Source organism: Athene noctua, chromosome 6 (assembly GCF_965140245.1).
Source record: "Athene noctua chromosome 6, bAthNoc1.hap1.1, whole genome shotgun sequence".
In the NCBI taxonomy this organism is placed as follows: domain Eukaryota; kingdom Metazoa; phylum Chordata; class Aves; order Strigiformes; family Strigidae; genus Athene; species Athene noctua.
Window position 1 is genome coordinate 39,184,599 of NC_134042.1, and position 16,174 is coordinate 39,200,772.

General features: G+C 48.3%; 1 protein-coding gene across 1 annotated transcript; it reads left to right on the top strand.

Annotated features, from left to right (window-relative positions):
• The first annotated feature begins 23 nt into the window (after positions 1–23).
• Positions 24–9,415, top strand: LOC141961843 (extracellular tyrosine-protein kinase PKDCC-like). The gene is given in 10 exon segments (XM_074909180.1): positions 24–101; positions 345–611; positions 614–835; positions 838–1,407; positions 1,597–1,719; positions 3,814–4,085; positions 5,204–5,283; positions 5,378–5,482; positions 6,973–7,149; positions 8,574–9,415. Coding segments are annotated over 10 exon segments (1,998 nt in total). The 3' UTR covers positions 8,678–9,415.
• The last annotated feature ends 6,759 nt before the right edge of the window (positions 9,416–16,174 follow it).

The following is a 16,174-nucleotide window of genomic DNA, read 5'->3' on the forward strand; positions in this document are numbered from 1 at the left end:
TGCCCGGTGCAGACATGTGTAAAATGGGTGGCAGAGCCGAGGTGGGCACCCCATTCCGCTTCCTCGCAGCCATCTCGGCAGCGCTCCCCTCTTCTGTGCAGGTACATGTGTCGCAGAAGGCAGCCCTGAGCCGACTGTGTCACCAAGGCTGATCGATTTCCTCACAAATAAATCATAAAGTTGTGTTTTCTGCCTGGGTTGGCTGGTTTTGGTGCGGAAGAGTTTTGGTGAGGTTTTTTTCTGGAAACAATTCCAATTCCATGCTTTAGCCAGTGTATTGCTGTTTCAAGCTAACAGGGTTTATCCTTCTGATAAGAGAGACTGCCAGCGTTTGCTTTTCGTAGAGACCTACCTGTGACTTTCCAAAGGCACGGGAACGTGGTATCTCAGTTCTTACTAATTTTAATCCGGTTTACGTCCCTCGGCTGCGGTCTGCGGGCACTTCAGCAGGACCGACGAGATTGACGCCTGTGAAAACAGCGGGTTTTGCCGTGAACAGCCCCCGTTGGGAGGATGGGCCGGGCGTCTGCCGGGGGGTGCCGCTCTCTGCCGGCAGCTCCGACACCCACCCCGGGCCACCTCTCCCCGAACCGCTTCGGCATCGCCGCCGCGACCCTCCGTCCCTCCCGCCCGGGGCGGTCCGTGCCGCCGCTGCCCCGTGTGCCCGCGGGCCCCCTCGGGCCGGGCCGGGCCGGCGGGGGTGGGGGCTCCCGGCGCCGGGGAGGCCGCCCGCCCCCCGCCCGCCCCGCCCCCTGGGCGCCGCTCGGCTTCCCCGGCGCCGCGGAGCGCGGGCGGCAGAGCGGCCGGAGCCCGCTGCGGCGCAGCCCCGCTCCCATGGCGGCGGCGGCGGCGGCGGGGGGGGCGCGGGGCCGGCGGGGCGCCCGGCTGGGTGCCCGGCTGGGTGCCCGGCTGGGTGCGGCGGCGCTGCTGCTGCTGCTGCTGCTGGCGCTGCCGGCCCTGGCGCTGCTGGCGCTGGGGGCCGGTGGCGGCGGCGGTGGCAGCGGTGGTGGCGGTGAGGGGCGGCCGGGCTCCCCCCGCCCAACGCCGCCGCCGCTGCCGCCGGGCTTGCGGGAGGAGCTGCGGCAGAGGCGGCGCGACCTGCGTCGCCTGGCGGCGGCGGCGGCGTTGGGCGGCGGCGGGGAGGCGGCGGGCGGGCTGGGCTGCGGCGACCTGAGCCTGGCGACCGGCGTCAGCGTCCTGGGCTGGGGCTTCACCAAGGTGGTGGCGCGGGCGGCGCTGGCGGGCGGCGGCGCCGTCGCCCTCAAGTCGGTGCACGGGGCGGGCCGGGAGGTGCGGCACTGCGTGCGGCGCTACGGGGCGCCGGCCGGCTGCCGCCGCCTGGCCGCCTACAAGCTGCTGAAGGAGGTGACGCTGCTGCAGCGCCTGCAGCACCCCGGCATCGTCCAGGTACGGCGGGGCGGGGGGGCCGCGGGGCGTGCGCCCTCCGCACGGAGGCATGCCCGGGGGCGGGGGGGGGCTGTCGGTGCCGAGTGGAGCCAACCGTGTTGCCCGCCGTCCCCCCCGCCCTTCCCCGGGCGGCCCGGACAGCGGCACCGCTCCGACATCGCTCTGACATCGCTCCTTCCCTCCCGGCAGCTGCACGGTCAATGCTATGATCGTAGCGGAGATCCTGAAATACGGGTCACAGCCATGCTGGAGCTGGGATCCCCCCTGGAGATGATTCAGCTCCTGCAGACCCCCTGGGAGGAGCGATTTAAAGTAAGAAAACAAAGGGAGTTTTATCAGTTGCTTCTTGACCGCGAGCCGGGTAGATGCAAAGAGCCCGTGGGGACCGCTGGGGCCAGCGGGATGGTCATGCTGCCGCTTCGCTCCCGCAAATTGTCCTTAAATCGCTTCGCTTTCACTCCTTTTAAATCACATTAAAATAACCTTAGCCTGGTCTCTCGCAGTTACATTCCATCTCTCTAGAGCAATGTTAAAGAGCTACGCCTGGGGGACATGGCCACACAATCTTGCTCAGGGCTGGGGTGGTCTTCACTACCCAGTGTTACACTGTATTGCGCATTTTCCCTCGATATTATTCCACTCCGCAGAGGGGCTTTCGTAGCGTGGCCCCTCGGCAGGCTGAGCCTAGCTCGGAAAAGCCACCTCTCCGCACCGTGAGTCTGTTGTTTTCTGTGTGTTATTTGATTTCGGCAGCAAGCTGAGCAGCCGGTCTCTCACCATGTGTTGGTATGATGCTTCTGATCTTAGCCCTTTAGGTATGACTGTAGTACAAACACTGCTAAATTGCTTTCCTCCTGCTGTAGGTGCTAGAATCACATCCCGTTAGTGAGATCTGCCTTGTCTCCAAAGCATCCCACGTACGGACTCTTAAGCTCCCCAGAAACTAGTCACTTACGACATGGCACTTATTTTGGTTATAGCTTGTATTACAGTTTGCCTCGAGGTCTCAGATGGGGGTTCACTGCTGCTTGTTTGGGTCCCAGGAGGAAATAGAGTGTCGAGTAGAAGCATGGGTACCTTAATATCAATAAGAAATGCTCTGGGCAAAATTAAACCACAACAAAAGTCCCAAAATAAACCCCCTGCCTGCATGTGGCCCTTAATGTTGAAGAGGATCCTTGCCATCCAAGCCAGAGGGGAAGTGTGGCAACTGAGCTCATTCAGCTGTAGGACGCGGAGCTGGGATTCTTATGACTGCTTCACTCATCAAGTTAAAGTAGCATCAGAGCTTCCAGAGTAATTTCTCTTGGCCAGCAGAGTTCCATTTCTGCTTACAAACTATTTCACACTGTCTTCTACATAGCTTTTCTAGCACCTCCTCAAATGTGCCAAAATCTCCTGTAGAGCTAGAAACCCATGATGCTGGATTAGCTGGTGAGGTCTGGTACAGTGGCAGTAGGATTTTCATAATCTTTTGACTGATAAAGATATTAATTCAGAATTTATACTGGCACTGCCTAGTCCTGTTTCCTAATTAGGGCATCTAAACGGATGGGATTCCCCTCTGATGAGCCACATCAGATACCAGCGATTGTGTGAGCTGCTCCAAGTGAACAAACCCTCACGCCTGCACAGATCGCTATCGGAGGCAGCGAGGGGTGGTGCGGGTCTGCCAGGCACACCTAGATGATGATACAGTTCATCTGATGCCAGGGCACTTGATACTGAATCAAAACTGCTGCAAAAAGCTGCTTGAACAAAGTGCTGGTGCAATATAAATGCAGTCATCTAGTTTGTTCAGAAATCATTTAGCGAGCTTTCTGCTGGATCAGGTATTGTGTGATCTTTCCCTCCAGCCAGAAAGTTGACATGAAAACAAAAAAGCTGGCAATAAATATATTGCATGCTTTGGCTAATTCTCCAGAAGCACAATTGTGTGCCCAAATTCATACTGCTGAGTGATGCAGCAAGGCATGAATCTGGTATTAATGACCATGGAGCCTGAGTCTGTATGGAGCAGCATGGGGGGAGGGAGGGGAATGTATGAATTCTATGCCAGAGTGGGAAAAAACTCTTCTGATTTCAGCTAGCAAATCAATATAGCTCCCAAAACATGAAGGCTGCTATTGTTTTCCTCACAGCTTTCTCCTCTAGTTGCTCTAACTGCAAATGTCTCTTTTTGTATAAGCACATTTAAAAAAAATGTTGCTAAACTACTTACCAGTCAAATCTTGTGGCAATGTTGATAATAAATTTTGTAGCATACATATAATTACCTTTTAAGTACTATACGCATTTTTTTTTTTGCCTTTAATTTCATTGAGTGCCCTCCCCTTTGTTCTACTTCCAATTTAATAGCTGTTTTTCATCTGTTTTTCCCATGCATATTCATCTTCTCTTTCTCAGATTTGCCTGAGTCTTGTGAAACTGCTGTTTTACTTGGCACATTCCCCCCTGGGTTCAATAGTCCTCTTGGATTTCCAGCCGAGGCAGTTTGTTATGGTGGATGGAAACCTAAAAGTGACAGACATGGATGATGCCAGCACTGAGGAACTGTCATGCAAGGAAGATAATGACTGCACACTCGTCTTCCCTACAAAAAGCTTCCCTCTCAAATGCTCTGCGGTTGGGAAGTGTGAAGGAATAAATGAAAAGAAGAATCTTTTCAATGCGTATCGGTATGTCCAGAGAGATGGGGGGAAAATCTGGGGTGGTTGAGCTCATATGTTGCCATGTAGCTTCTAGCATCTCACACTTCTTCCATGCAGTGCTTCCCCCTTGCCTCTGTGTAAAGGTGGTTAAGGATCGCTTTGAAGCAAGTTTATTTTCCTTATAAGGCAGGAAAACAGTGTAGTTGTTGTCTGGTGAGAATGAAGGTATCTTTCTTCTGCTGCTCCCTTTCCCCAGTGCCCTCTAGAAACTTGCCCCAGAGGTTGCACCTGTGAATTTACTATTTGCCAGACAAGCCCTGGTGCTTGACATCCGCAGGCTGTGTTTGCTGAACGCAGTGGCCGTGCGGGCTACCTGCCAAAGCCCACCAGCTTTGAGCCCCCATTGTTGGGAACAGGCTGGCTAACTCTTTGTCTCCCTGTGGTGACTATGGGCACCTATGGAAGAGTGATGAAACAGCTGATGGGCAGCAGGCTGAGACTGCTGCAGCACTTTGTGTAGGCCACCAGCTGAAAGCACGATGACTTCCACTCACCGTTGATGCTTGGCAGATCAAGTACTGGAGGGAGGCCTTGAAAGCTGGGTGTTTACACAGAAGGACTTAGGGAGCCTGAATTTGCAGGATTCAGTGTTGAAGGGCAAATCCTTGCATAGATTATTGCAGCCTTGCAGTGACGTGCTTGTCTCTCATAGAACAGGAGTTTTCTGGAAGGTTCAGGGAATGAGTCGTCCTGCCTTTGCAGGGGCAGTAAGAATGGTAAACCTTTTCAGGGCAAGGGAGAGCTCTTTGAGTCTTCTTCTATTCAGGTCTATTTTTGATGGGGAATGCATTGCTTAGTGTACAAAAATGGCCCCAGGGAATGAGGGAAAGAGGCTCTCTTGCGTGAGACTTTGCAAGGTGGATTTCACACGGTGCTTGGCAGCATGCTGTGCTGCAAGGACCAAGCTTTCAGCCCAACTCACAGGGACGGTCTGAGATGCCAGTGAAGTGCTCAAACAGAGCTTAAGAACCAAAGCAGACTTATTAGTTGCATATGGATACTCGAGTCACAGGAAAACGTAGACAACTTAATCACTAGGCAAATTTAGCAACTGTATTCTAATCAGTCTGTGGGATTTTTTGCAGGTATTTTTTCACCTATCTTTTGCCACACTCGGCACCACCAGCTTTGCGTCCCTTTTTGAGTGATATTCTGAATGCAACAGGTATTAACTAATATTAATAAACTTCTTTATTAGAAGTCTCTAAATGGTATTTCATGGAATTACTCATCTTTGTAATATTTTTCTTTAAATGCAGGTGATTTACGATATGGAATAAATGAAACCTTGCAAGCTTTTGAAAAGGTTTTACATCTATACAAGTCCGGGCTCTATCTGCAGAAAAGACCTCTACTTTTAAAAGGTACATGATTTTGAATGCTTTAAGTAACATAACTACTGAGGGAGTGAGGAACTTGGTAACCGGTCAGATTCTGATCTCCCATACGTTCAGGCAGCATACATTCAGAAGTATCTTTTTTTGAGCATTTCTTTGTTGTTTTTTCATGGGATCTATGCGTGATTGCATTGTTTTGCAAAGTAAATGCAGTGCAGACAATCTGGTCTACATATGGACATACATTTGCACTGCTTCTAAATACTGTTCTCATAATGTGCATCAGTGTTTCAAGTGAATGTATTTGGGATAGCTTAAGCAACCAGACCAGAGTAGCAGACTCAATGTCTCCTATCTCTCTTCCGGTTCATCTTATCCTGTGGACCAATAGGTCAATTTTCCAGGCTGATATTGAAACTTCCCATTTCATTTGGTGGCTTCTGAATGCTGAGCACAGGTTATTATGGGAATGTACAGTGAGGAGATGAGCGTGGCAGAGTAGCTGAGGCCTTGGTGGCCTCTAAATTTCTTTTTTTGAAGACCATCCTGTTGGACCTGTGAATGGATAAATGAGCCCTGATGAGGTGCATTCCTCTCAAAAGGACCCATTTGGTGGTAGAGATGAGGCTAATCCAAAGGAAGGCTTCAAAAGTCCAGTGGTTACTGAGGCTTTCATTTTGCTGAGTTTTCACTTAAGATGGTGGGGTGGTGATGGTGGCTTGTGAAAGGGAATCTCTATGTGTGTGAAATAACTGGAATTTGCACCATTATGAACAAAGATATCCAGTAATTTGCACTGAAGGACCATCAGCTTTAACAGGAATTACTAGTATTTTCCAGCAACACCTACCTGTTGGCTTCACAACTGGCCCAGTAGCAATGTGCCCGAATGATCACCATCCTGGAGGTGTGGGAAGGTGGAGGGAGACTCTTAGCTGTCAATGAACAACAGCCTGAACATCATCTGCTCGGGCTTGTCAGGTCTTTTGTATCCCACTGGAGCAGGATCTGGCCTCTCTTTCCCCCACTGGGGTTCCGAAATCCCCTGTACCTGTGGGTGACACCATGATGGGTGGGTCAGCACGTGCCCCATGTAACTTGGTGCTGGATCTGTGATGAGCTGGTTCTGCTGTTGGGGCTGAGGTTTAGGAGAGGCTGTTGTCATGTTGGCTTCTCTGGAAAAGAAGCAGAGAATCTGTGGGTCTGCACAGCAGACCCCCCTCTTCACCCACCCCTGAGGTCATTCCCCTGTCCCTTCACCCTTGAGAGCTCTGGCCCCTCTCTTATATCTGTGGGGGAATTGCTGTCCTGTGCTCCACAGCAGAACCAAAAGTCAAGATTTGGGTTTCTTTTAACTTTGCATCTCCACCCACTCCATCTAAGGAGGTCAGTTCAATATATCACTATCCCATTTTGTTTAAGAGTTTCACTGAAGTGCAACATGCAAAGTGTATAGTGTAACTAGTCTCTGAAAGTCTCTTAAAGAGTTTCCCTAAACACCCTCTTTCTGTTCCCAGACTACATCTCCCTAAAGGGCTTCCGAACAGTGGAAGGAGAAGACTACAAGTGCTGGCCCTCCTACAGCCACCTGGGATGCCTGCTCTCTGTTCACGGCGCTGAGGAAGCTGCTGCAATTTGTAACTCCCAGTCGCAGTGTCAAAGTTTTATTGTCACCCAACAGAGGACATGGACAGGTGAGCTTGAGCAGATGTGACAGGATACTGCCATGTGGTGCCCCTGCTTCCTCAGTCGCGAGTGGGGATGATGCTGCTGCCCTCCTCTGTAGTGCCTTGAGTCTGTGGGTGTGTGTAAAAGCTGCCTTCCTTGTTCTCAAGATCAGGTGGCTGCTGCAGTGGGTATCCAAGGATCCCCTGAGCATTTCTAAGGAGACACAAGAGAAATTATATTCTCTTTCTACACCTTCTTTTCTAGACAGATTTTGCACAGGACTGCTACGTATTGTTAAACAGTTACTTATTTCATGCAGAGGTGGCTTCACTTTGGTGTTAGGCTAAACAGTTCATGTGGTATGTATAGTTTGCAAAGAGCTGTGGGGTTTTTAGAGATGAAAGAAGGTATGTAAAAGAAGGTGGTTACTATTGTTGTAATTAAAAGAATCATAGCTTACAAGTTGTTATCCCTTTTATCAAAACTAAAGCCCCAAACCAATGGATTTCCAAAATGTCCCTGTAATTAACTCTGATTATAGCCTCTTACAGTTAGCATGTTTTCAGAATTACTATAAATTACCTCATTTAGCTGACACTTCAATTGTGGGCTAAATTGTTACTTATAAAGTGAAACACTAAATGAGGTAAATGAGTGTTTTCACTCATGGTGGTGCTGAAGAATCGCATCTTGTCAGCTCACGTGACATTTTTAAAAAAACCCGCAAAACTACCAAAACTGCAGCTTTTCCATGGGTTTCCATGTGTGCAACTAACTGGCGTGTGGCTAACTAGTGACATAAGAGCCCTTACACTGATGCAACATAGATCTCTTTGAGCTGGTTTCACACCAGCAATGGATTGTGTGAGTTGTGCCTAACGCATCGCATCTGGCGTCCTCACGGGGAGGCTGTTAGTTGCTGTGTGTGGGGCATGGCTGGAAGCAGCCACGCTTAAAACAGCAGTGGAGATGCAGAAGAAGCAGCACGTGGAACAGAAGACCCTTTGTGCAGCACCTGGCTCGGGTGCTGATCCCTGCCGTCCCGCACTGTGCCTGCGGTCTGTTAACATGTCTCTTCCTGACATTTTTCTTTCTCACATTTTTACAGCACGTCTTTGCAGTCAAAGATACTAAAAGTGTGTGGCTGAAATGCCGAGTACCTGACTCTGCCAGTTGGGTTAATGAGAACTGCAGTTAACATGCTAGTCCCTCTTAGGGCACCTTGGTAAAGCAAAGCAAGACACACAATGCCTCTGTGCCTCGATTGTGCATTCCTTGTGCATGTTTGGTGAGCATCTGGAGTTTACTGGGAGTGTAAAACACATCTATGACAGGGTGGAGTGAGCCTCCACTGAGCAAGCAGCGTGTTCCTGTGACTTTTGCAATAAATAGCATGGGTCAAGGTGAACCTATCTCCTCTAGTAAACTTGCATTTTTATTTCCTTTCCAGGACGACCACTCGCCTCGTTTCAGAGTAGCCTGACTGATTTAATACCGGATGCTGACGCTGTAGTCTATATTAAACGATCAGCTTCCTCAGGGGAAAGACTTTAAAGACAACAAGATCACATAATATGATCCTGGGAGGAACAAACCACTGGGGAGAATTTCATCTGCTGAAAAGAAAGACATATTTTATTTTGCTTTGGGATGGGATCTCCCTGCCAGCTCAGAGTCAAATGCTGCTGTCTCCTTGATCAAAGCTCAGATTTCTCATTGCAGCCCCGCTAGCTTTTTTATCTGTTCCCACACTGCTGTTCTGCCTAAATGCTCCCAGTTTTAGTCAAATGTCGCTAGACTGTGCAATACCTAGGCTTGCTGCTTTGGTAACCAGCTTGTCAGCCAAGAAATAGGAATAGCTGCAAGGGATCCGGCTTGGGTAGGCTTAGTTAGTTCCGTCACCTCTGAAAACCTATGGATAATACGCCTTGGAGAAGGCAACAGCTCCTTCTGCAGCTGCCTGCCAGGATTTCATACCACTGCCAATGTAAAGGACTGGGTTTCAGATGGGGCCAAGGTTGCAGGGTTGTGATCCGTAACCAGAGGTTGATGATGGGGGTGGTCTTCCAAGGAGGGTGCTGATTCAGTTCCTTCCAGGGCAGGGGAGGGAGGTGGTATATAGGTCAACTCTGGAACCAAATGTGTGCATGTTTGGATGCAGGATTTGGGTTTGACCCCACAAGATTTGTAATGCCAGCTCCCATGTATCAACCTTGAAGGTTTTTCTTTGTTACTTTCCATGAAAGAGTGAGACATTCAAATTATTTATGCGTAAGGTGTGACTCTGTATGATAAAGAATTACTATGTTTATTCTAAGCATGCTGTGAAAAGTTTTTTTCTTTAATTGTCTAAGTCTTTTACTGCAACCAAATGAACAGATGATTTCTCACCTTCAGCTCACCTCACATCATTACCCACTCCTGAGGACAACCCATGAGTTCTCTAAGCAGTGACTGCATGTGCCCAAGCCCCTTGAACACTTACATCTTGGAGGACACTCTGTGGCTGTGCTTGGAGGCTCACATGTGCAGAAGAGAACCTAAAACTGTAGATGTGGTTTCTGAAAAACAGGTGGGGGTTAGTATAATTTCAGGCTGTAAGAGATGACAATGTAATGTGCTTCTCGAGGGCTTGCTGGGAAGCAGTGACCATACGGTACCTCTTCTGTTGTAGCAGGGTTGGGAAGAGCCCAAATCACCAGTGACCTCATATCTCACAAGGCAAGGTCCCTGGCCTGTGCAGGAGAGCCACACTGCAGCCTCTGTGTGATGCCACATTGAATTTTCCACTTAGCCCGTGCTGCTGGATGGAACTGATGGCTCTTGGGATATTGCTGTTGACTCCTTGTCGCATACAGGAGTGTGGCTATTGCCGTGTGGGCCCCTGTAGCAGCTGGGATACCCCCTGACTAAAGATGCCTGGGGTTGTGCTGCGTTTTTCGTGATCTGGTCCTTTGTTTCCTAGTGCAGGATCTCAGCTTCCAGCTCGTTAGTACTCTCTTAACCCCCAGCAATGCCATTGCATGGGGCCTTTCTCATGCACTATAACCCCTGCTGCTTATACTGAGGCTCAAGCAGGCTGATAGTGATATTAATTAATGAGAATTCCTAGTTAGCACAACAAGAAGGCTCTTAGTGACGGCCACATTGCTGCAGGCTTTGTGAAGGCAAGGCTTTTTAAATGGACAGTCACTGACCACTTTCTCCATTACATAGGGTCCTGTGGAAGTTGAAGGAAAGGTCCTGCCAGGGGTCCACTATTGTTTTACGTTGACCCCACTGAGCAGGGCTTCAGGCATCTGCTGTGTGGCGCATTACATTAGCGGGAGGTAATGAGAGTTTATTCGGTATCTCTAGTACCTCTTAGCCTCCTGAGATACAAATCAGAAGTACGTTCCCCAAAGCAAGGGCAAGGGCCAGCCTGGGGTCATTTCAGAGAGGAAGAAAGAGAGAATGCAAAAGTTGACATGATTCCAGTTTGTGTTAGAAAGGTCTTCCCATCTTAAAAATCTCTCCTGGCAAAAAGACATTGTGTGTTTTAGTCATGTGATGCTCCTTTCATGTTGCAGGTTTTTTCATCAAGTTTTCATTGTATGATTGCCTGCCAGCCAGTCAGGTCCAGCCCCTATGGCAATGTCACTTGTATAAATTTGCTTAACAAATAACAACAACAACAACAATTATTAGTGTTAGAAATAAATAAATAAATAAGCCAGGCTTCAAAGAATCCCAATGCTCTATCTGCTGTTGCCACAGCGAGTGGCTTTTGTATGACATTCAGACCACCCCTGCAAACGAGTAGGTGCATTCTTAGAGCCTGGACCCCCATGAGCACATTCATCGCGCTAGCACGGACAAACAGCTAGGGCACAGGCAGACATTTATGTCCAATTCCATTCACATCCTAGAGAGTTGGAAGATGCCACAAATAACACTGGTAAAAGTGTACGCACCAATTCTTCTTGTGCTCTGTGCAGCCCCCCCCAGCATGTAACACCTGGTGGGCATGCTGGCTTCAGTCTGATTTGGGTGACATCCCACTGCAGCTGAATGGTGCCCAGCAAATGCTGCTTGAGGGAAAATGTTCTATCACCCAGCTGCATTTAGAGCTATAGTTTGACATGTGTTTGAGGAAACAGTGGTTGAAAAAAGCAGTTCCCACCCTGATTTTTCCCAGCTTCTTGCTGTTATCATCTGCTAAGAAACCTTTTCCAATGGCCATGCCAGTATAAAGCATGTAGAATTAATTCTCTGCTAGCCTGCAGTGAGCAGCCTGTGACCCCTAAGCTCCAGGCAGCTCCTGAGTAGCCCAGGTGCAGCTTCGGTGCCAGGTCTGTGTGGAGCACCCAGGCTGCTCCCAGCCTGGAGGGGAGGCTTTGGGAGCAAGGATGTTCTCTGCAGCTTTGGGCCCATGTGGCTGTTTTGTAGTGCACTATCTTTATGTCCCATCTCAGTCAGTCTTTATTCATTCTATCCTTTTATTAAATTACAACTGCCTCAAGCAACTTCAGATTTTCAATGCCAGTGAAAATTTCAGTGCATGCCTAAAATGGTATTTCAGTAACTACGGTACGTACAAAACTCAGATATAAACATTTGCTGCCCTGAAAGCTCCCAGTTGCTGGAGTCAATTTGTCTCTGCTATCGCTGATCAGTATTTCAGCCACCATTGTGGAATATGTAACAGAGGAAAGTGCCTGGAAAGAAACAGCAGGGGATCAATTGCAATGGAAACCATGTGTGCTAGAGGAATAATATTTACCTAAATGTGTCTATCACATCTTCCCAAAGGATGCTGCCATTAGGAGAGAATGGATATGAAAATGTTGCCTCCATAGATAAAAGTTAGGAATATCATTTTTTTAAACACAAACTTTAATATTCTTAATTAATTCCACATTTTAGTAACAGAGATAAAGCCACATCCATGAAGGATAATACCATGTACTCTGAAGATATAAACCACAGTTTAATAAATAGCAACGGATGCTGCATGACTCATGTGCAGTATGTTTGCGCAGGCGTTTACATGACTGGTGGCTTCATGGTGGGCTGAGGAGCGGGGCGAGGGGGACAGAGCCCAGTAAAGAAAAAGGAATCCCTGGTTCATCAGACAAGGTTCAAATAACCATGAAAGTCATACCTGTATTCTTACATGACATATTCTGCAAACTTCAGCGATGCTCTAAGCAGCACTCAAATAGATTAGTTGGGGAAAAAACAGGAATTTATCACAGGGAGCTGTAGGCCCAAATCACACATCTGGGTTCATGTTAATTTCTGTAAGGTTTCCTATAAATTCATGTACCAAGCACTGATCTTCCTGTCTGGAAGTCAGAGCACTTTGGCCCTACTGGGTTAGAGCTGGATTGGGGTCCAGTTTGAGGAATTAGTGAAGTGTAACTGCAGTATCCAGAACAGCCCATCGTGATGGCTTGGTAGGACTTCAGAGTGAATCTTTTCCCCTAACTATAGCACTTGCAGCAATCTTTCTCCCTGGTTCTATTGTCCCAGTGTACCAATGTACCGCCAACAGCAGTGTGGAGATGGTGGTGGTGAAGGAAAAGTCACAGAAGAGAATTTTACATGAGAGGTAACTATGTGCCCATCTGCCTCCTCTGTCCAGGATGATGGATCTGCCCTGAACGATAGTTCTTGGCTAATGAGAAAATGTATCAGATTACATCAAACAGATCTGGGTGCACCAAGGACGGGTGACATCAGGAGGGAACGGCTGCCGGACTCCTCTGCTTGAAATTCAGCTTCTGGCTCTGTGTGAGAGCTCCAGGCAAGGGCTTGTGCTTTGGAGCCTTTGGACCCTCAGCCCTCCAGGGTTTACTCTCAGGGGAGACTTCCTGACATGGCCTTGGAGGACATGGAGATGACAGTGGCTTTTTAAGAAATATGTGCTTGGCCTTTCTGGGCACCAAGTTACGTTTGTGCTACCACAACTACCCTATCCTCACCCACTCCCAACTACATAACCACTGCCCTTCCCCACCCCCAAACCTATACCCGACAGCTGCCTGCTCAGGTCTCTCCCTTCAGTCATTTACTCACCCCCCACTCCCCATGTGTCACCCCAGCCCACCTACTCATTAACCCCTGGTACACCCACACCCTCAGCATTCACACACAGCCCCACAGCCTCTTACTCTTGCAGCCAACACATAGGTGGTGGTACGGCCAGGGAGCCCTCGTTTCTGTGCTGTCAGAGGCAAAACAGTCCTGCCTGTAGCAGGAGGCCACATCTGAAAGGTGTAACCACAAGATCAGCCTGCCTTTGATTTGTTACCTCTCTTTTCATTTACCATCGATGATGTCTAGATTAGCAAGTGCTAAATACAATGTAGTAATAGCCTCCTGCAAACAACCAGCGTTAAAGTCGTGCATTAAACCCACAGTGCCTTAACTACATTGTGTTATTCACAAAGTGCATGACACCTCCCAAATCCAAGTCTAGACAAGGCTTAAGAAAATGCAAATTCTTACATTATGTTACATTTAGCAGTATTTATCCTCAAACCCCATCAAAATCAATGTGAGTCTCTTGTGACTTTTTGCTTGTGGTCTGTTGCCCTATTTACAGTACTAGAAATGTAAGATCCAGTCTCAAAATGAAGTAGAACATCCGTGACCCCAAAAGCTACAGCATAAACACCCAAATTTCCAAATACTGGTATCTGTAAGTGTATCTCCCACATAGTGTCTTTAGCAAATGAATTGGTTTTCTTTGCTGGGAAAAACCCTGCTGCAAATTCCCTTTCTACAGAATTCGACAGATCAGAGAGTTCAGGCTTAGATTAAAAGCTTGATAATGAAACCTGGGGACACAAGTTAATCATCACATTGGGTCACCAGCAAGGCAGTTTATGAGTGTCTTGGGGACACTGGGATGCAAAGGAAATTCTCTCAGACCTCAGATGGAAAATGCCAAGGAACATCTCAGCATTGCTGCTGTGTCTTGTCCAATGCTGTTCCTCATTCTCTTGGAGAGGGAGTCATGAACTCCCACTCCTAATTAATCTCCCTCTTGTTTGTTTCTTATGATTCTTTAAATACACAAGAAACAATTCACAGTCCCTCCCAGTGAAGTTAATGCCATAGTTTGCATTTTTCAGGGCCTGACTATTTCACTTTGTCTAGCAAAACTATTGCTACATGACTATGGTCTATTACCTCTGAAACAAAGCAGCTGCACCAGCTTAAATTCAGTTGTAATCTAGAGCAGTGTCAAACGCCAAAGTTTGCAGAGCTAAGGGCAGAGCTAAGGGCCATCTCAAGACCTACTCTGGAAATTGCCTGATCTTTGCAGTTAGCTTGTTTGGTCACTTGCTATATGGTAACAACAATTAAAGCCTTTACCAAGACTGTATCAGCAAAATATTCTTTGCTTCAGGGAATCTTAGGTAGAAGCTGCTTCCAGCACAAAATAACTAATTTTTCCTTTTCAAAAAAAAAAAAAAAAGGTAATAGAGTTTAAAAATTCCATCTTATTAAATAGTTTTAATTTTATTTTAACTGAGTTCTTAATCTTTGAAAGAAATCAGTGACTAGTTATTTTAAAAGTGCTTCCTCCATCTTATTAAGATAACATGGGAGCATAAGGATTAGTCTCTCATCCTCACCTTCCCTGTTTTCCTGCTGATAGTGGCTGTCATTCAGTGCTAATGGAAAAGCCCATGTGCACATGCTGGGTGATGCTGCCAGGGAGAGGGAGGATGCTCTGCAGAGCCTCACTGTGAAGGACCCTGCAGGATGTCACCAAGGCTGTCAAGGGAACTGCGGTCCGTAGGCAGGGGAGATGGAGATGGCATCCCTCCTGTCACAGCCCCTCGCAGCATCACTCTGACACTGCCCCATGAGGAGATACGGCAGTGGTTGGGGCAGTGGCCAATGGCTAGTGTCCGGTGGCCAGCGCAGAGCTGTGCACGGGCTGGCAGTGGTCAGGTGCCGCCAGCCTGCATCTGCCCATGGGAGGAGGTTGGAGACATTGCATGGAGGGAGACTGGATTGCCCACCCATCGCTGTCTCTGACAGCATGTGTGGAGGCAGAGCCCCAGCGCACACAGACCCAGACTGGGACCGGCTCCCCGCGCTTTGCCATCCTTCAGTACATGGTCAAAGACATCACTGTCCTAGGGCCGGATCTGATGGTGATTTGCTAAGGAGTGCACTGTAGCTTGTTTTAAAGACAGATATCAGGAATTCTTTGTTTGGAGCCATTGTTTAGCAAAGGAGCTTCAGTCTTGCCAGGCTGTAGATGATCTATCTTGGGAAAGGGGAATTGTTCCCATGCCAGGAACCAAATCAAAGTTATACCTTCATCCTTAGAAGTGCAGTTTTACCTTGCCTGACCCTCCTCCCACCCTCCAGAGAACCCTGAACTTGAGGGGATGGGCTTTGCATGTTCATGCACAGGAAAAGAACAGGGAGAACAAACAAAACACTCCACCCTCTTCCACTTATGTAAGATCAGAAAGAGAGTGTAGGCTAAGCCCAGAGGACTGGATTTATGGATTCAGAAGAACCTAGTTATTAAAATGTTATGAAAGTTTTCCTCTCCTTTAAATGCATAAATATGCAGATGAAAGGAGCCATGTGATCTGGCCACTGGCCATGCTGCTGCAGGCTCAGCCTAATTATCAGCTGCCAGCTCCACTGTGTTTTAAGTGGTGAACATGATTAAAGATGCACAGACAATTGAAGAAAGTTAGATCAGTTCTTACAAGGCCTGCTTCTATTTTATAACCACATGGCAGCTTGGCCTTGAGACCGAATCTGCCCTTACAAGCTGAGGGAGAAAAGTTCTGCTGATCAGACGGTTTATTTTCAACCACAAGCTCCACGTGCTCTTGAATTCATAATTTTCATAGCAAGCTCTTTGCCAACACAAACTGCTTTCCTTCCCCCCTCTGAGAGAAAGGGGGCACTCAAGAGGGGGGAAGCAGGCAGGTAGGAGCAGGTGAGAGCGGGTTTCAAACACTGCAGGAGCATGGCCTGAATATTTAGACTCTCCCAACAAGAGAGGTGCTAACTTGTTTCAAACGT